Here is a 21,789-nt window from a genome sequence, read left to right as displayed (position 1 = left end):
TGCAGGGTACTGAGGCGTAATGGTTGGTGTAATGTAGGATGGTGCAGGGTAATGAGGTGCAATGGTTGGGGTAATGTAGGATGGTGCAGAGTAATGAGGAGCAATGGTTGGTGTAATGTAGGATGGTGCAGCGTAATGAGGTGCAATGGTTGGTGTAATGTAGGATGGTGCAGGGTAATGAGGTGCAATGGTTGGGGTAATGTAGTATGGTGCAGGGTACTGAGGAGCAATGGTTGGGGTAATTTAGTATGGTGCAAAGTACTGAGGAGCAATGGTTGGTGTAATGTAGGATGTTGCAGGGTACTGAGGCGTAATGGTTGGGGTAATGTAGTATGGTGCAGGGTAATGAGGTGCAATGGTTGGGGTAATTTAGTATGGTGCAAAGTACTGAGGAGCAATGGTTGGTGTAATGTAGGATGTTGCAGGGTACTGAGGCGTAATGGTTGGTGTAATGTAGGATGGTGCAGGGTAATGAGGTGCAATAGTTGGGGTAATGTAGGATGGTGCAGGGTACTGAGGAGCAATAGTTGGGGTAATGTAGTACAGTGCAGGGTAATGAGGTGCAATGGTTGGGGTAATGTAGGATGGTGCAGGGTAATGAGGTGCAATGGTTGGGGTAATGTAGGATGGTGCAGGGTACTGAGGTGCAATGGTTGGGGCAATAAGACACGATGACTGAGTATGTAATCCTAAATATTCCTATAGTAATAAAATACAGCCCGGGAGTGATGTAGCCTGTGCTCAGAGCACGTACATTCCCAGTGGCAGAGCTGGTGCCGGGGAACCCTAGCCTCGGTGCGGGTGTAGCAGTGATTGTATAGCCGGTGATGGGGAATGGTGGGGGGTCTGTAGCTGTCATGCTCCGTGGATACAGCCAGTGACGAGATGACTGATGTTGGACCGGCAGCAGCAGGACCCAGTGGGATACACGTCATCCCCATAAGGTGTCACGACAATCCCCCGGCTCCGTCACGGCGGCCGCGTAGTTGCCATGGTTACCGCCGGTGCGGGAGGAGGTTACGGAAGTGACGTCAGGTCCCGCCCCGGTGCGAACGTGCCGCTGCGCCGGGATCACGGCAAGCAGGAGCGAGAGAAGGAAGCATGGAGCCTCCGAGAGGTGAGAGAACCGGCGCGGGAGCCGGGCACCCAGGGGGGGAACCCCCGGGGAAGCATGGGCCAGTGCTGGTATACAGCTGTGCGTGATGTCATAGACAGGTGTATACAGCGCAGCATCCCTACTACACAGGCATGTGTGTGTCACCTGCATGTACCCATGGGCTCTGTCACTGACAGCTGCATCTCCCATCACTGATGCCTGCCCTGCCGCACTGTGTATTATATGTATGAGATATGCCTGCACATCTGCACTGTGTTATGTATGCTAGTATGCATTCACAGCTACATTATATACGGGATATATTTATAACTGCTCTGTATATTTTTTATATTTTATATTACAATATATATAGCATATGCCTGCACATCTGCACTGTGTTATGTATGCTATTATGCATTCACAGCTACATTATAGGATATATCTGCACTGTGTATTATATATGTGATGTATCTGCACTATAATATATAGGATCTGTACAGCTACACTATATTGTATATGCCTACACATCTGCACTGTAGTATACAATATGATATGCCAAAATGTATATATACTGTATATTATATATGGGATGGATCTGCACTATATATTCTTATGCACAGCTATACTGTATTATATATTGTATATATCTGCACACACACTAATATATATTCTGTATAGCTACACTATAGAATATATGTATAGGATATATCTGCACTATATAGTATTTTTAGGATATGTCTGCACACTATATTATACAGTATGTAGGATATTTCTTCACATCTACGGTGTATTGTATATAGAATATGCCTGCTCCTTTTATGCTAGTGCATGTGTACACCAGACAATGGTGTCACCTCCTATTACTGACATGACCTCATCAGTCTCCTCACTAATAATGTGTGCACAGGTACACTGTTATATATTGATATGTTGCACTGACAATGGTACACTGATGTATTGTAGCTATAAACACTGTTCATTACAGATGTACACCCATAGAATTCTATAAAGTACACCTGTGTTTATACATGTGTCAGCTGCACATGTAAAGTATATTCTAGGACACTGATATTTGTACAATGAGGTGATGCCATTGTATACACCTAGTTTTATTCCAGATGGTAGCACACATTTATAGTATAATACAGGGTTTTCCCGAATGCTGTCATCAAGGCACTTCAGCAATCCAGGTTTACAGGATATACATGCTTGGGCTCAGATGGTATAATAAAATGTATTCAGGTACTACTTAAGACACCTGTATTCTTTAAACCTGGGCTGTTACGGTACCTGGAGCAATAGGTTTGGAAATTACTGGTATATTATGTTACACAGACACCAGTAAAAGTGTGTGTTGTGGCTATATACATATACACTTATATTACAGCTGCATAGCTACAGTATATTATATTACACTGATACTAGTACAATGAGGACTGTATACACCTGTATTTATTCCAGCTGCACATACATCCACAGTCCAGGAATAGTGATCAGCAGTACAAGGACCTCTCTATGTATTGCTACTTTGCAGCCACACAAGTTGTTGGGATCGGATGAGATGATGTCATGATACATTACACCACAGAACCCATCCATATAATTATTACAACGATGTTAACTCCAGGTGTTTAAAAAAAAAGAAAAATCTGTATTGATCTGAAGCTTAGAACTACAAAGTCTCACATGAGATTCCTCAGCTAGATTAGTACATGTCTGCTGCAGAATAATATGAGAGATGCATTTGGGCGGTGGCGGCGGTTTTATCTATGCTGGAGGGGATGCTCCTTATTTAAGGGTGTGTTGCAACCAAGGGAAGGTTCTGCACTGTGCAGGTACTGGCATGTGGGATGTGGTAACCGCTCAGTTTGTGGTGATCAGAGAGATGTCCTGGTTAGGGTCAGGTATATCCTGCATGTGGATATAAGGTATTTTTCTGGGCATAAGGTGCTAATGTACCTTCTCGCAACTCCACATTCCTTTACTTGTGCCAAAGTAAACTGAATAGCACAGGCTAAACATAGACAATGGCCATTACAGAATGACCCCCCTCTTCAGCGGTCAGGACTGCATGTGGACTCTCTGAGGTGTGGCTTGGGATTTTTTTTTAAATCACAAAGTGTGGGAGCTGTCCGAAGTCCTTCTTGCGTTCCCTGAATATCCTCTTGTCTTTAATTACAGTTCTCTAAACAGATTAGCAGAGATTTTATTACAATCAAATTAGTATGCCTGGAGATTAGTCCTGCGTTAATGCCTTATCCAACCCACTAGGCTTAAATAGTTAGGATTAGAAGCACTGATCTGCTAGATAGCCTTCGCTTATTTGAGGAATGCAGACAATATTAATAGCTCCTGACAAGGTGGAAGAGAGTAATAAAGATATTTGACTATATGGGTTGGAATAAGAAATGTGTTGGTAAATAAGATATAGGGCGGCATTGTCTTCAGTTGTTTGAGATTTGTATTTCATTGTAAATCACAGTCTTGTTCTTCATCTTGCCAGCAACTTGCCTACATCTGTCATGGTGATCAGCCGGGCATAGCATTTAAGGTTGCCCATCCCTCTTTGTACTCTCCACAGAGTAATCATCGTCTACAAAATATGTAGTAAATCTAGTTCACTTCCCCAGAATGTGGTGGGCCTGCCTCAGCAATGTGATCATGTGTTCTTGAGAAAAGACAGCTCTGTATAGTCTCCAGCTATGTTGTTTAGCATTGCAACATCAAATGATTGTGTACACATTATTTTTCCGTTATCCTCATTGGTGTCTCAGATCTCTTCTGGAGTCAGGTTAATCAAAATGAAGTACTAGATTTATGGGGGTAAGTGATTCGTTTGTAGTGAACGTGGGTCTGTGTAATGGGCACCTGACGACACACCATAATTTGGGCTTTAGATGGGTATAGCCACGTAAAGCAGTGCTTTTGCCATAAGTTCATCTAAGTCGCCTGGAGGCAAATTGAAGGTTGGTGTCCCCCACCATATGGTGTATGTCAACATTCACCCAGCTGAGATCCCAGCATCTTTGCTTGCTGCAGTGCAGGCTGAGTGGAACCAGGCAGGTGCCATCCTGTACCCCTATTGCAGATCTTAGCAGCGCTCCTTCTATATATCCCATTAACTACAGGTGCGCCGCAGAGCTCCATTGTTACAGCAGTGGTCACACTTGGTTCACACTGGTGCTGCTTTACCTGCAGGTGCCTCCTCAGGGCTTGGAGCCTCCATTGCCTCTGGGAGGGATGCCCCTGGGGCACGGCAAGCATGATACTTAATAGGCGCTCGGAAACCATTTAATTGCTCTCTCAAGTGCCTATTAATTATCATGATAAAAATAATTTAATTGTGATGTGAAAATTAGTAGCGCCCCCCCCCCCCCCCCCTTGTGCATTCACTCATCTACTGGAAATGTAGCCCAAACAGTGTGCCACATAAGTCAGTCTATCAAGTTTAGCATTGCCAAATAGAGAAACTGTAGCCGGGCATGCTGGGATGTGTAGTATAACAACAGCCGAAGGTTCCTCATCACTGCAATAAGGGATATAAAAGAACACCCCACCTCTACAGTGGAAGTTGATGCAAATGTATGCACCCCTTCTTATATCCAGACTTTTACAAGGCATAGAATTTCATATAGCGACATGCACAACGCTTCAAGTCTTTTTCCTTATATACATTAGCAACGTGGGGTTTGTCTACTAAACATCGAGTTCTAAACCTAGCATTTCTGGACCAGTATATACCTGAAATTGACGCTTTGTAAATAATCCCCTAAACCTTAAAAGTTTTTATTACAATATTAATTCTCCAAATCTATTCAAAGTGACAGAGGGGGTTATTCTGGTTGGTGCGGCCAAACGTGCGTACGTTCCATATTAACGTACGCTTTCCGTACGCGGCCGTTGAGGTTAAGTCCACCCACAAATCAGCCGCATACGTACGGCCAGAAACAACGTCGAAGGGGAGTGGCGTACAATTGAGCGTACGCCAACGTACACGGACGGATCAGCCCTTAGACTCCGACAACTGGCGTACAACAGAGCGTACGCCACCGTTTACGGACGTCTCTCGTCCGTCTTCCCACCGACTTCTTGCGGCTATCTGAGCGTACGCCACCGTGCACGGATGGGTCTCTATTGTTTTCAATGGAAAACTCAGCGTATGTCACCGCTCATGAGAGTGAGCGTACGTCCGTGCACGCTGGCATACCCTTCACATATATGGACCTGCAAATCTAGCCTTTCAACTATGATTAAGGCAATTAAATGAATTATTCTAATTGTTATTCAATTATTGTTTTCTATTACCTCAATTGTCTACCTTAATGATCACCCTAATAAAAATAAATTTTAACCCTCCTTACATGTATATTTATTATGTTCTAATGTTGCATTTTAATCACTATCTATGTGTCCCCACATTGCTGTTACTTTTAGATCAACTTATGTTGATGTTACAGTGAAAACGTTGACACATGTCGACTTGTGTAGATTGAGTGTGCTACTGTGTAAAGTCTATGAAAGCACGTAGTGAATGTGTAGAACTGTTTAACAAATACCTACCTTAGCATATATAAGCAGGTCTTAAAAAGATTCTTACCTTAAATTAAACAAACCTTTAAATGTCGAGAAGTATAGAAAGATAAGCTTCCAAGGTGTTTCAGTGCTGTGTGTGGCTTGCAGGTAGTGAAATCATGGTTTGGACTTAATAGACTGCAGCATTGCTTATTACATTCAGGTGTATGTGTTTGAGTAGTAATCAGCGTAAATTAGCAAACCCAGGCGTCCGCTGTCATGCGGTATCTGTAGGGGTGGTCTGAGGTGGCGGTTGGCGGCTGCCTGTTTTGTGTCCGAAATGAACGGTGCTTTAGCCGATCGAGCAGTAGTAGCACCGTTCATTTTTGGTGCACACCTCCGTGTACGCCCATGTTTACGCCCATTTTCCCTCATTATTTCGGCCGCTCCCCTCAACACGCCCCTATGCCGCCCCCAATGACCGTACTCTCGCGTACAGGTTTTTTCGCACGGAGAGACCCGTCCGTAAGCGTTGTGGAGTGTTCGCGCCTGCGCATTGGAGATGGTACGCATGCGCAGATCATTAAAAACCCCGGAACGTACGCGTACGGCCCAGCCGCACGAACCAGAATAAGGCCCAGAATGACCTGAACGTCTTGTAAATGTTCAGGTCTCTGTATTAGAACAGGAATTTGTCGGCTAAATAAATGTGGTTTTGTATTTTAAACATTTGGAATGTTTGTTCTCCTTTTCTGCTAGCCAGTGTTAATATTTATTTACAGTGTTTGTCCCTTCTGCTGGCAGGTTAGGCTGAAATTGGCAGTACAGGCAGAGTGATGTAATGGGGACAATGACATGGAATTGTGAACTTCAGTTTTCAGAACCAATTACTGTATGTAAACCTTCCCAAAAATAACGTTCAACCATCAGGCTTAGTTCCCACTTCTAGGATCGTCTCCGGGCATTAGTGTTCAATGGGAGCAGACCTGAGGGCTCGCTCGCATATGTGCCAGGGAAATGGGTACAAACTTATGAAACCATTGGCCACTATTAGTAAAAAAATATTTTTTCCACCTGCAATTGATGTCTACTCCCTGTGCAGTGCCTCTTCCCTGCCTGCGGTGTGGCCCTCCTCTGTGGTATTACCAACACATTCTGGTCTGTATCTCAATACAGACAGCGACACCTCAGGCAGGAAAGAGGAACTGCACAGGTTTCGAAAGGTGCAGGGTACTTGAGTGAGCACTAGACAGGGATGCCATGAGTTGGTTGCATTGTAGACACTGTGTATAGTGGCACAGCAGGTTCTTGTTAACAGCCGTGACCAGACAGGGATTTCCCGATGGCATTGGTGGATGTGGACGTATTCGTACACAAGATACAATTCACTGTACTGGAAGTACGCATTACTGGAAGACTTTAAAATAGGTCATGACGCAGTCTAGCTTATTAACATTTGAGAACACAATGGTGAGAGCTGCGTCATTATTTTACTATTTTTAAAACACTTTTAATGTATTTACTAATGTGTGAAAGCACAAAAAAACCATGTGTTCGAGTGAACAAGCCCTGACTGGATCTTCGCTAATTGTGGCTTATCCCATTCATCTGGGATCCAGCACACAGCATCAGTATTGAGTCTTGACAGACGGCATAAGCTGCAGTTCACTACTCTCTCTTTGAATATCTTCCATGCTTGGAAGCCTGGAGAAGACTCACGTGAGGGGGGGGGGGGGGGGGGGTTGTCCGAGTGTAGAGTATCTGGGAACGTAATTGGAGAGAATTAACCGGTTTGTTAAACAAGCAGGGCACTGGCTTGCTGGAATGTCAGTAGAACAGATTAATTAGAGATCCATATAAAAGGTTGAACACCCAGGTTACTGGGGTGCCCCCCCCCCCCCATATGGAAACTATACAGGATACAGTTAATAAAACTCTGTGCTTATCTCTTGTTTGTCTGTGTACAGAGAGAGCAGCTCTCATTAGAGATCAAATCGCCAACCAACAGACACCTGAAGGGAGCGCGCGCCCCGTTCCGACGGAGCTCTCCGCCGCCTCGCCCCCCCCCGCACTCCCCCTTAACCCTGCCCTTCTCCCTGAGACTGGGATGCGCGAGAGTGTAAGACGCTCATGCGTACCCGTCAGATGGAGCATCTCTCAGCCAGCAATTGCCAGCAAAGGGAATCTGGTGATTCCCAGTGCTGGCTAAGAGGCGCGCCATCTGTATGTTAGCTGATAAAGGGGTAAAAATAAGTGGTTTTAAACTGAATTGAGTTAATCCATATAGTTTAAAATCCATTCATATTACAATGTTACAAACGATAATACAAAGTGCCATGCAAAACGGAGGAAGGGTTTTGGGGCCTACACACAGAGCAGTGTAGTGCTGTGTGCTGTGTGCTGAGCGAGCTGTCAGCGCCAGTGTTCTCCGGGGAGAGTCAATAGCACACATTTATCAAACAATATTTGCAGCTATCTACCCAAAAACATAGTATGCAAATAGTAATCATTCCTGCTGGCAGCCACATTCCCCTTTGGTTTTTAAGAGGGATGTAATGCTGCCAGGTATATGAAGTTTGGGAATGTTGAGTAACCCCAGTATTGTACCCCGCTGCTACCACAATGTTCACACAGTGGGAGCATAATGGCATCACTCACGTATGGGCTGTGACCTGGTCAGGGAATGCACTCCTGGCTGCAGTTGTATTCCATGCGTTAGTGCCAGGCAAGTAGAGAAGTACCAGTGTAGCTTGGAAACTCCCTCATCTTATTGCACGATGGATTAACCCAATATGTAGGTGCCAATTACCATCCACCTCAAAACGAAGTATCCAGTATCCCCCCCTTTACCAGTCAACTCCCATAGCCAAACAAGAGGTGAGCTCGGAGTTCTAGATGCATTTATTCAGGAGAGTTACACTCAGTAATAATGTATGCACTCTACGAGGTTCCGTGCTGTTTGATTGTTTGCTTTTTAGACTTATAAATAATAAAGAATGTATTGCTAATTAGGCTTTGTATATTGTCATGTAATAGCCTTTCGGTGTTCTCACTTTATTTGCTCAGATTAAAATGAGGATACTGTGTGAGCAATAAATGAGCGAGTGGGCTACAGGCGTGTACCAGATTTTGGAGATCATTGTTCAGATTTTAGGGGTCAGCAGATACTAGCTTGTCACACATGGATGGCTGGAGTAGTTTTAAAGGGAAAACCTACTCTCCTGGGTCAACCCTATTTATGTTGACATGCATTGAGTCGACCACTGAAGGTTGACACCTGAATTAGGTTGACATGGCTAAGCTGGGCACAACCAGTAGGTCGACAGTCAAAAAAAGGCTGACATGAGTTTTTCATTTTTTTTTTTTTTTTTGCCAACATGTGTCGGCAGGCAGTATATCATGCCCTACCATGCAATACGGTGAGTTGAGAGCATAAAATAGTGGCGAGCGGACGTGGTACCCTTAGACGGTGTCCATGTCGACATTCGGGCCCAAAAAAACCCAGTGAGAATCTTATTTTGACTTTTCGACTAGGGAAGCCAATCCTGGGGTATTTTTTCAATCCCGGCATTGAAAAATGCTGGATCCCAGGAATTGCTTCCCTAATAAAATAAAAAAACGCCCCCCGACCGAACCGCATATTTACTGGCATTTGCAGGTGCGGCCAGGAGCTGGGTTGCTGGGTGGTTGGGCAGCCTCATATTGTGTCATAACGGTTGGGGTTGGAAGGCTCAGGCGGGCTGTGCGGCTGTGTGGTCTGCTCAGCGTGACCTCTGACCTCGTCGGGAGAAGCCGGCCTGCATAGTCTAATCCCGAAATCCCAGGGTTGGAAACGCCAATCCCGGGATTGAAATCTCGGCATTTGGAGGCCAACTTGGCCACCCTACTTTTGACTACCTTGCCATTCTCGACCTAATGCTTGTGACGACCTTCAGTGGTCGATCCAATGACCTGTGCCTTTTTTTTTGGGGGGGGGGGGGGGGGGCTTACAGTATGCCGATAGATCCTCATCTAGTGTTCATTCTAGCACCCGCCATCTTTAAAAACCCATGCAGTTCCTGTTCCCTGCCTGGGGTGTCACTATCTGCTGTGGTGTTTCTAGCACAGGTCTGGTTAGCATATCAGTGCTGATATACAGACCACACTGTGCTAGAAGCACTACAGCAGACAGTGACACCCCAGGCAGGGAAGAGGAGCTGCATGGGTTTTCAAAGATGGCGGGTGCAGGAATGAACACTATCATCCACTGTTATCTTGACGTGACCCAACAAAATGCGGCCCCGGTCTGTATTTGTATTATACGTATTAACAATGTAGTATTACTTCCATTATATAGGCGATGGATAATGTCATTTGTGACTAATGACAACATTATCTATGTGCCTTGCTGTATTAAGGTCAAAGGGGCATGGCACCTCTAGACATGGAGAAGATAAAGTGCACGTTGCAGTCATACAGGGCTTTGACTAGGAAAGGGTTAAATATTTAGTGTGTGACTGCACAGGGCATTCTGTCTATTTACACCTGTTTCACTGGGCATAGATCAAACTGCCAATATTGATTGGAAAGTCAATAGTACAGACAGAGCATAGAGGGAGAGCAGAGTGCAGGACGGATGAGAGGCCACAGCAAGAAGACATTGCTCGGTGAGTCGCTCCAGTGGGCCTGGGCAGAGACACAGACTTTCCAGTGTTCAATGCACTGATTCGAAGAATAGGTTCTAGAACGTCTGTCTGGAGACTGGGGGTAAATTGACTTAAATGGGAATTTTATTGGAGATGGGAATGTTGCCCTTAGCAACCAGATTCTACTTATTTATTTAGCACCTTCTAGCAGATAATAAAAAGTATCTGGTTGCTACGGGCAACCTCCCATCTTCAATGGAACTCCCATCTTCGTAAATGTATCCCTGGGTTTGAGAGACAGTGGAGCAGTTCAGCAGTATGTGGAAGTAGGACTGAATACAGGGACGTGACTGGCCAGCATCTGCTGTATGCTGCATGCATCTGTGCTTATAACCCTGTGTACAAGAACAAGGGAAATACAACTAGTGAAAGTGCATTTGTGTAGGGAAATATGCGTATCCTCACACAGGTGTCTTGTATATAGTGCTTGTTGTTTTTAGGTTCTGTAAACAAGATAAGCAGGTTTATAACGGGATCTATAAACCGTTTATGACTTGCCATAATAAAAGCATTCAAGATTAAATGTTTTTAAATGAAACTATACCAAAGACGCACGTGTCAGAGAAAGTGCTATCTTCACCAGTAGAAGGGTTAACGGTCTGATGTCAGAGGTGCAGTGGTGGAGAGAAGTGATTGCTAGAGGTGGGGACACTCCTCATCACATTAGAAGGAGAAGGTGGGTAAGAATAGTAATCTAGGAGAGGTGTGAGTGGAAGTAAGTAATAGAAAGGCTGCCGCTAACTTACTTATTTATTCCCAGCACACATTCATTCTAGCATACCTCCCAACTGTCCGGGAATGGCACAGGTTTTGGGGACGTTCCCGTGTCCCGCCCAGGGCTTCCAGTCTCCCGTGACGCGAGGGGGGGGGGGGGGGGCAGTTGGCAGTCCCATCATCCCGTGGCCTGACCCATCATCCCGTGAGGTCCCGTCCTCGTTCCATAGGACACACCCTTTTTTTGGTGCACGCAGGGCTCCGCTGTGCAAATGTCCTGATTAGTGAGACAAAGATTTTGGGAGGTATGATTCTAGGGTTCATTTTATTGGGAGCCAATTTACCTACCAGTATATATTTGGATTGTGGTAGGAATCCCTGGATTAAACCCATGCAAGCATGGGGAGAATATACAAGCTCTGCACTGTTAGGGCCATGGTGGGAATCGAACCATGACCGCAGCACTGTGAGGCATTACACCATGGGTCCTCAAAATGCGACCCTCCAGATGTTGTGAAACTACAAATCCCAGCATGCCTTACCACAGTTTTAACACTCCCTTATAGCAAAACTGTGGCAAGGCATGCTGGGATTTGTAGTTTCACAACATCTGGAGGGCCGCAGTTTGGGGACCGATGCATTACACTGTCTGTACTACTCTAGCTTCAGAAGAGCTTAATAAATGTGTGTTTTGTGGTTGGAAGGCCCAATAATGCAATGTTACAAGAGACTCAAATGATTCAGGAGACCGTTGAAAAGGAATGTATGACTCCAGCTATAGAGCTGGGACAAAGGGAGAACACGACGCTGGCTCTGTAGTAGCAGGTGTGTGCAGCCATTGGCATAAACCGAGCAGGGCATAGGAATGGATGGTGGTGGGGGCTGAATTGAGTAGGAACAGAGGCTGCTTGTTATACCGCGACGTCAGACAGAGCAGAACTTTACTGTACATTCACAATTGTTCTGGGTATGGCCTGGGGCTTCAAAACAAGATCTTAATATTCCGAGCTAGATGTAAAGATGCAGACTACATATCTCATAGAGAATCCCAGGTTGTAAGGTCTGTGGGGAAAACAATTCTTCCAGTGTCTGTAGTTGGATATGTAATGTGTACGATCGGCTTTAGGTTGCATTAAATCTCTGACATTTTTGTTTGACTGTGAAAAAGCATGTACAGTAAGATAAGTACATCTCCCCTAAGCCCATCTAGCCAGTTATCCGAAGGATCTGGGTGATCTGCCTGAGCCATGGGTATTTGGATGACCGGCTCTTATTGTGCATGGTTAATAATTACTATTTTATGGACTATTATTATGTACTATTGTGAAGTAAATGACAGTAATGACTTTGTATTTCCTTCTTGTACAGATAGTAAAGGCAGGCCGCGGTGACACAGTGCTTGCTGCTCGCCATGCCGGGGATTGTCGTGTTTCGCCGGCGCTGGTCTGTGGGCAGCGATGACTTGGTGCTGCCGGGAATCTTCCTCTTTGTACTGCACAGCACCTGGTGAGTGGAGCGGAAGGATACTGTAGTATGTACAGGCTGATATATACGTCCCCGAACTGGCCTGACCAGGGAAATAACTTCTATTATTCTTGTTTGTTTAAATGGGTGCCCGATGACTCGCCGACAGTCGCGATCCCGGCCAACAGGGGCTATTCCCTCTTATGGGGGTCTCGGCATCTCAAGCATAGCGAGCCTGCAAGGGTTTTTCATGCTCCCCCTGTCGGAATACCGGTGGGCGGTATACTGACTGTCGGGATACTTACTGTCGGGATCTCGCCCATCGACAAGTTATCCAGAACCCTGTTTTTATAGTATAAACCACTTACACAGAGCTGTAGAGTATATATGCCATCAATGTCCGTACCTGTGCCATTGAAGCCTATATTTCCTAACATACAAGCACATACACACTTGTGTGTAATTTTTGTCAGAATCCAATTCACCCAAACAGCATGTGTTTGGATTGTGGGAGCAAATCAACGCAGACACAGGTACAACATCCAAACGCCACACAGATATGCCATGAACAGGCATTCAGCTTGTGGCCTTAGTGCTGTCAAGTAGCAATGTGCAACGCTATGACCACAGATGGGTCATAAACTGGTTCTACAATGGTATTACAGTTCCTGATCTTTGTATTAAACACATTGCACAGGGTTGTGTTTCTTCTCCCCATAAAAATGCACACGAGGTGCTAGCAGTTGCAGGTCCTTATGATAGGACCTCAACATCAAAGGACAAGACTGCAGCACAGCCACCCAACTGGACTGACACTTGGGGGTACAGAATTACAAAACTCTGCGGAATCTTGGCGTGGTACTGGATGGTGGCTTGACACTTAAACATCAGATATCAGCCACAATCAAATCCTCATTCTTTCATCTGAGGAACATTGCCAGAATCAAACACTTAATCCCCTCTGAAGATCTGCCAAAAGTCATACATGCATCTGTATCCTCACGTTTGGATTACTGCAATGCCCTCTACCTGGGAACTGCACCTCTTACAGCTGGTACAAAACACAGCTGCCAGGCTGTTAGCCAACCAGCCCCGTTCTAGCCACATTACTCACATTCTCTACTCCCTTCACTGGCTGCCCATAAAATGACAAATTATTTTCAAGATCAACTCACTGAGTTTCAAAGCCCTACATGACCAAGGCCCAAGGTACCTGAAGCAGCTTCTAATTCCATACTGTCCCACCCGATTACTGCGGTCTGTACATAAAGGACTTTTATCAGTACCTAGAATCTCCCGTAATTCATCTGGGGGTCGAGCTTTTAGCCATTCAGCTCCGACTTTATGGAACTCACTTCCCCGAACAGTTGGAGAGGCCCCCACTCTAGAATGCTTCAAAACAGACTCAAGACTTTCCTGTTTACTCAGGCATTTCCTTCATTCTCTTAAGTATTGTTTATGAAAAGCCAGGGCTGGTGCTAGGGGGTTCGGCGCCCTCCTGCAAACTATACATTTGCGCCCACCCAAACTTTACAAAGGGAGGGGTGTGGCCACACAATAATGCTCCCACTCCAAATTACACTACACAGTAGCACAATCTTATTCAGGTGCCGTAACTAGCCATTTTGGAGCCATGTGTGAAAAAACAGTGACAGTGCGCGCCGAAGGCGCGCGCAAAATTGTAGAAGCGTGGCTTCATGGGGAATTGGCGTGGTCACATAAAAGTACCAATAACACCATAATCCCCATAACACATTATGCATCACACCTCAAAGCCCATAACACATTATAGAAACCACACACAGTAATGCATATTATTCGTAATGCCACACATCATGATGCCCCTTGCACAGTATGCAGAACACCATAATGCCCATTACACATTATGCCACACACTGTAATTCCCCTTACATAATATGCCATGCACTATAATGCCCATATGACATTGTACACATGCCTACACCAGTTGCCGACATTAGTACCGCTGCCTCTACACGTGCCCACACCAGTTGCCGACATTAGTAGTGCTGCCTCTACACGTGCCCACACCAGTTGCCGACATTAGTAGTGCTGCCTCTACACGTGTCCACACCAGTTGCCGACAGTAGTACCGCTGCCTACACACGTGCCCACACCAGTTGCCGACATTAGTAGCGCTGCATATAGACGTGCCCACACCAGTTGCTGACATTAGCAGCGCTGCCTATACACGTGCCCACACCAGTTGCTGACATTAGCAGCGCTGCCTATACACGTGCCCACACCAGTTGCCGACATTAGCAGCGCTGCCTATACACGTGCCCACACTAGTTGCCAACGTTAGTAGCGCTGCCTATACACGTGCCCACATCAGCTGCCGACATTAGTAGCATTGCCTATATGCATGCCCACACCAGTTGCCGACATTAGCAGCGCTGCCTGTATACGTGCCCACACCAGTCGCCGACATTAGTAGCGCTGCCTACACATGTGCCCACACCAGTTGCCGACATTAGTAGTGCTGCCTACAAACGTGCCCACACCAGTTACTGAACTTAGTAGTGCTGCATACACATGTGCCCACACCAGTTGCCGACATTAGCAGCGCTGCCTATATACGTGTCCACACCAGTTGCCAACATTAGTAGCGCTGTCTACACATGTGCCCACACCAGTTGCCGACATTAGTAGTGCTGCCTACACATGTGCCCACACCAGTTGCTGACATTAGTAGTGCTGCCTACACACGTGCCCACATCAGTTACCGACATTAGTACACTCACACTTTACAATGGTGGCACTGGCAGCTCATCCTCTCCTGTTTCCTGGTGTCTTCAGTCAGCCTTGCTCCCTTGTTGCTCCGCCCCTTCTGCCCCGTGTAGCCACGACCCCTCCGCCAGTGTAGCTCCGCCCCCTTTCGGACCCTGCCGATGACCAGCTGATAATGAGCAAGGAGGGATCTCTGTGCCTCCGGCGCTGCTGCCTGTGATGAAGTGTGACAGGAGCAGCAGCAGCCGGCAGGCACGGAGGACAGCAGAGGATGCACAGCAGGGACAGCGCCTCTCCTGCACGGCGCCTACCTGCTTTGCATCCTCTGCTGAGTGGGTAGCGCCGGCCCTGTGAAAAGCTTTTCTGTACTTCACTGTTTTTGTACTGTATTACATTAATTCTATCTGTTAAGCGCCTTGAGTCCTATTGGAGAAAGAGCGCTATATAAATACAATTATTATTATTATTATTATTATTATTATTATTACTACTATATAGCATTGCTGAAATCAGCAGTGACCAGGAAACCTGTATTATGGGACCAGAATCATGTGGTCATGGAACACTCACCCCTCCCCTTATCCTACGCACTGCCACTGATGATGACACGGCCAACTCCACACAGGCCATGGGTATCATTCATATTGCCAAGGGGCCCTGATATCCTCCACTTCGTGAATTGCAGACAGGACAGCAGTTATTGGGCTGATTTGTGCTGCAACTAATTTCCCATTCTCTTGTCTCAGGCAGCAATCCTTTATTTTCTAACACCACGCTAGTTCTTTCTGTAATCTATTCATCCATCATCAGTACTGCAGGGCGCCTACTGAACCAAGCATCAACTGGAAACCTTTAACTGTTACAGAAGCCCTATTGGGTCATTCAATCTGTCACATCTGATGTAATTACAGTATCCCTATGAGTAATGCCAACTTAATACATAGGCAAAACCTGGCATTACAGCCATGGTGGTATTATAAAGAGGGTGGCATAGCATAGATGAATACGAACTTGTGGAATAGCTGTTCACAAACTTTGCATGCATGTGTAGGAGTGTAACACCATTGTGTGTCCGTGTGATGACTGTACTAATGAACATGGATCTGTGAATGTTTGTGTGTCTTTTAAAGGTTTGTTATCCTCTCCGTGGTTCTCTTCGGTCTGACCTATAACCCCCATGAGACATGTTCCCTGAATCTGGTGGATCATGGACGTGGATATCTGGGCATTCTGCTGAGTTGCATGATTGCAGAGGTGGCCATCATCTGGTTGAGTATGAGAGGAGGAATCCTGTACACTGAGCCCCGGGACTCTATGCAGTATGTGCTATACGTGCGGCTTGGTAGGTTAGAGCTACACTTAATCTTTTTATCGCCATGTGTAACACTTGGCCTGTTTACACTGTCTCTCATTCTCTCTAGCAATTCTGGTGATAGAGTTTGTCTATGCCATTGTGGGCATTGTCTGGCTCGCTCAGTATTACACGTCCTGCAATGATGTCACTGCAAAGAACGTTACGCTGGGTAGGTAGAATCATTTTGTGTCTTCCTAATCGCCTCTGTGCTTGCTGGATCTTACCTGTGCGTCTCCCCTAGATATATCTCTGTACATTTCTAAAGGTGCATACACACTGAGCGATTTTCCCCGGCGGTGGACAGCTTTCCATTGCAGGAAGCTATGGAAAGCCGTCCACCCTGACGCTGATCTGCTGGTAGTGGTGGCGGCCGGCGATGTTGCGGGAGCACACATCAACACTGGGTGGTTTTGGATCTGAAAGCAGCTCAAAATCACCCAGTGTGTGTGTGGGCCTTAAGGTGTATTGGCGCAGACTTGCCAATCTGCATCTCCACGGACGTGATTTTCCTTCATCCACATTTACTTATAGGGTGGTTGTCTTTTTCCCCATGCTAAATGCTCTCTGTAATTGTGTCTTTTGCAGGGATGGTGGTTTGCAACTGGGTGGTCATACTCAGTGTTTGCATCACGGTGCTCTGTGTTTTCGATCCAACTGGAAGAACCTTTGTGAAGTTGCGAGCGACGAAGAGGAGGCAGAGAAACCTACGCACATACAACTTACGGTGAGCAAAGCTCTTGCTCGCATTTCACTACTGTTTGTGCCACATGTACTGTATATGAATTAATTTATTCACTCTGTTCTAGCCTGATCTGATCTCATATGTTTCCATAGGCACCGACTGGAGGAAGGCCAAGCCAGTAGCTGGACTCGTCGCCTGAAAGTCTTCCTGTGCTGCACTCGGACCAAGGACTCTCAGTCTGTAAGTTCACTGCACATCATTTAGTGTTCTAGGTGCGATTTGAGCCTATACAATGTGTGCGATGCAATTTGGACTGAACACACTGTGCGATTTGAACTACTCCAGATTTTAACTACTAATCGGATTTGTTTGCTGACTTTCGCTTCCCAGTTGTTTCGTAGCTTGTGAACATACCAATGGGAAGGTACTGTAGCTGTTTTCTTTCAAAAATAAGGTCTATAAGCACCAAACGGTGACATGTTGGATTTTCTGCAGAGTAATTACTTGTTAAAATAGAAAATGAAAGCGAGTGTTGACATTTGTGCCGGTCTAGCAAAGTTGGCAACATTTTCATATAATCTCTAGGCACATTGCTGCGGAGCTGGTGAATGAATATAAATATGTTTTGTAGAGTGCAGTCTGTTTCTGTAGAAGGTATGGTGTAATTATTTTAAGGGAAGGGGGACTGGACTGCACAGCCCCCCACATAATTACACCATAAATTCTACTTATAATGGGATGAGCTACCTATCTGGGACTTAGTACTACAACATAGAAACAAGGGAGCGGGTACACCACGCAGCCATTAAATTTGCAATCTCAAAGTAACCTAATCGGAAAAGTCCCTAACATCCAGGGCCCAGCAATAAAAACAAGCATCAAGTGATATAAATATTACAAATAAATGTTATATGGTGGTGCCCTGAAGTGGCCCAGCCAGAGCAATCTGAGGTGCCCCACCCCCAAAAAGTTATCGATGATGATGATTACCATGTATGACTGTGTGTGGTCCAAAATTTGTACCACACACAGCCATACATGGTAATCATCATCATCATCAACAATGGCTGCCAGGCTGTGTGTGGTATAACGATTGATGGTGTGATGTCCAGGCAACTATTAGTGTCAGTATTACAAGATGATATAGTGACAGTCTGTGCAATCTATTATCCCTAGACTAGACAGGAGCCTATTACCAGGCAAAAAAACTTGGCGCCGCAGCGGCAGTACAGACTGCATGATGCCGAGGTGGCGCAGCACTAGTCGACTCTAATGAAGACATGGGCGGACTTGGTGGCGGGGCCCGCGGCATCACGCAGGGAAGCGTGTTATACACAAGGGCCTGACACACTGCACTGCGTCAGGTCCTTGTACACTGCAGTACTGTAACACACACAGCTGGGCACGCATATGGACCTGGATAAGCATAGATTCTATATGCAATGAAATTAAATTCCTGGGGGTAATGGATGGTCGTGCTGCCAAGATAGCCGGGGATGTGTCTTGGCAGCAAGACCTTCCATTACCCCCAGGAATTTAATTTTTACCCCATTTGGGGTAATTTGCCCCTGTTCCCTGACCACTGCTTTATACACTTCTCTTGATATTAGCATTCCGTGTGTGGGCTTTTTTCAGTTCAGCCCTGGATCTATTCTGCTATGTTGGGACTAGAGATGCCAATCTCGGGGTATTTTTTTTAATCAGACGCTGCCCTGTATCACACAGGGCATGCGCAGTTAACCCAGAAATCCCAAGATTGGAAACTCCAATCCCAGGATTGAAATGTCGGCGATTTTGAGGCCAAATCCTGGGATCTCACCCATCTTTTCTAGGTTCTTCCGAGATAAGATCCCCATGGTTTAGATGTTGTAATTTGTGGGTGCAGCTGTATTGATTAAGCTTAGTTTTAGAACTTGTCCTGCTGCGTTTCCTCCATCAGCTCATTAGTTGATGAGACATAGTGGATTATAATAGATTCTACGATTTATGTGAAATAAGAATTTGACGGTTTTGTACTGGAAATAAGTGTGGATGTTACATATTACTGGCTGATCACAGCTCTTGTAGACCTCAGTAGTTTACTAGTTGCACAAGCTACGATTTAACGAGTAAGCAAATCCAAACCTAACTTTCCTTATCGCTGATTGTATGGCACTCGGGCAGAGCGGTGCTCGTTAGAGGTGGCGATTGTAACAACATTCCACTCCTATCACAATGTTACTGGAGGATAAGGCCAGACAGCTGTTATTATTATATTACTTGTTTCATCAGCTGCTTATTTTATTTATTTAATCTAATATGGTTTCAGCTTGGAATAGTTTCTACCCCTTCTGCATGCCACACAGCGATTTCTGTCCAGGTCACGCACAGATCTCAGGGTGACGCTAAGAGTCCCAATGAGGAACGTGCGCTTTATGCCACTTGTACATCACTGAAAGCACTTTTGTGCAAACAATAACGATAGATTACCTGTATATTGCTGCATTTACATCAAAGCTGCTTTGTATATATCTTTGCACTGTTTTCTTCGCAGATATAAATGTTGTATTTTAGCTGACAACTAAGTAAGTTAATGGCAGACAGCTATGTATACAGTTCCGTTCTCCTAACCAAAAGACGTCTCCTCTTCCAGGATGCGTATTCAGAGATCGCCTACTTGTTTGCCGAGTTTTTCCGTGATCTGGATATTGTTCCGTCTGACATCATTGCTGGGCTGGTCCTCCTGCGTCAGAGACAAAGGGCAAAGAGAAACGCAGTGCTGGATGAGGTGTGTCCTGGGGCAAGGTTAAACAGACATTATTGGCCGAATGCGTATCATGACCTAATGGCCTCTATACTCTAATTCCAGGCTAATAACGACATATTGGCGTTCTTGTCTGGCATGCCTGTCACCAGAAAAACAAAGTATCTGGACCTAAAAAATACTGTGAGTACTGCAGCTGCCATTACAGTAGAGCTGTACCGGAGTCATGTCTCTTTGTAATACTCGCTCTTTCCCTTCAGCAAGAGATGCAGCGGTACAAGGAGGTTTGTTATTACATGCTCTTCGCACTGGCAGCATACGGCTGGCCCATGTACCTGATCCGGAAACCAACGTGTGGCATTTGCCGCTTGGCTGGGGCATGTTCGTAAGTCTCCATGATTTTTTTATTTTTTTTTAATTCTTCTTTTGTTTTCATGAATTTTATTCTCTTCTGTTCCTTTGTTTTTTCAACTTCTTTTTATTTTTTTAATTTTTTTCTTTAGTTTTTTTTTGTTATTGTGCCTTTTTTATGCAGTTAATGTACTATGCATGTCTTTTTATCACGGCACTTGATAATTCCTGCCTAACGCATAACCTCTCCTTGTTTCTGCGTATTCATTATGACATCCATAGCAGCTGCTGTTGCCTCTGCTCGACTCGTCCTCGCTTTGCCCCTGGGGTTACCATCGAGGAAGATAACTGCTGTGGCTGTAATGCGATTGCCATAAAGCGACACTTCCTGGATGAGAACATGAACATGGTGGACATTGTGTATACGTCATGTCACGATGCGGTCAGTTTTCCCGCTCATCTTCCTTTGTACCAGGCTGTGAATGGCCAGTGTATCTAGAAAAAGGTCATTGATGTAAGATGAAGATATAATACAACACATTACTTGAGAACTCTATTGATTTATAATTATGGAATGAATTTGTGCTAATCCTCCTATAGGTATTTGCTGTGATTTCATGAGTTTAACGTTTTCTCTTTACAGGTTTACGAAACCCCATTTTTTGTGGCGGTAGATCATGATAAAAAGAAAGTGGTGATAAGTATACGTGGGACTCTTTCCCCAAAGGTACGACGTTCATGACTGATTCAGCGTGATACATACTTGCAGATAGATGCTAGAATTAAATCCGTCTCTCCGTTTCCTTAGGACGCCCTGACAGACCTTACAGGAGATGCAGAGCGCCTGCCGGTGGAAGGCCACCACGGAACATGGTTAGGGCACAAGGTAGAGAACTCCAAATCATTGCTTTATATGTAGGCCATAGATGAATTTTAATAGTGGTTCTGTGAGATAATGAGATCAATTATCCTTTAAATGGGGTCAACACCACGGTCTAAATCCAGAAATATACTAGTAGGTTAATTGGCTCCTGACAATTAAGGTGTCTAGGGCAGACCAGATGCTCCTAGTGCTTCCTATCTGCCAGCAAATTCTAGGTAAAACCAACATATCAAGCGCACTTATTTCTATGTAAAACATCAGTTATAGTATTTTGCCTTTTAAAAGTCTTTTGGTCTGTTAAGTCATTGAGTTACATTACTTTTACAATACTGGTCATGTTTTATGCCACTGTCACACTATCAACATCTGCGGCATAAACACTAGACGTGTTTACCAAGTGGCATTGCGGGCGACCAGACCCAGTGGTGGCCATGCTCCATTCCACTGCACAGCCCTTGCTAGCGATATCTTCCTTCGGTCCTGGATGCCGCTAATGATGCGAGAGTCAGTGACATAGTGCATAGGGATGCCAATCCCGGAAATTGGATTGAAAAATG

The 21,789-nt window shown here is 45.3% G+C and overlaps 1 protein-coding gene across 3 annotated transcripts in view; it reads left to right on the top strand.

Annotated features, from left to right (window-relative positions):
• Positions 1-893: 893 nt before the first annotated feature.
• DAGLA (diacylglycerol lipase alpha) overlaps positions 894-21,789 on the top strand; it is a 33,464-nt gene continuing 12,568 nt past the window's right edge. The window contains exons 1-13 of one of the 3 annotated variants that reach the window (XM_083165658.1): positions 897-1,117; positions 10,151-10,254; positions 12,376-12,513; positions 16,350-16,561; positions 16,641-16,742; positions 17,159-17,297; positions 17,408-17,495; positions 19,888-20,022; positions 20,104-20,181; positions 20,259-20,383; positions 20,632-20,791; positions 20,993-21,076; positions 21,158-21,235. In XM_083165658.1, coding sequence (XP_083021784.1) covers positions 12,419-12,513; positions 16,350-16,561; positions 16,641-16,742; positions 17,159-17,297; positions 17,408-17,495; positions 19,888-20,022; positions 20,104-20,181; positions 20,259-20,383; positions 20,632-20,791; positions 20,993-21,076; positions 21,158-21,235 — 1,296 coding nt within the window. In that variant the 5' untranslated portion in view covers positions 897-1,117; positions 10,151-10,254; positions 12,376-12,418. Of the gene's footprint in view, positions 1,118-10,150; positions 10,255-12,375; positions 12,514-16,349; positions 16,562-16,640; positions 16,743-17,158; positions 17,298-17,407; positions 17,496-19,887; positions 20,023-20,103; positions 20,182-20,258; positions 20,384-20,631; positions 20,792-20,992; positions 21,077-21,157; positions 21,236-21,789 lie in introns of all 3 variants that reach the window. The other 2 variants (XM_083165659.1, XM_083165657.1) reach the window with 2 other exon arrangements.

This window comes from Crinia signifera, chromosome 11 (genome assembly GCF_055691185.1).
Source record: "Crinia signifera chromosome 11, ASM5569118v1, whole genome shotgun sequence".
NCBI lineage: Eukaryota > Metazoa > Chordata > Amphibia > Anura > Myobatrachidae > Crinia > Crinia signifera.
The sequence above is the reverse complement of the archived record's forward strand: the minus strand, read 5'-3'. Positions and strand labels throughout refer to the sequence as shown.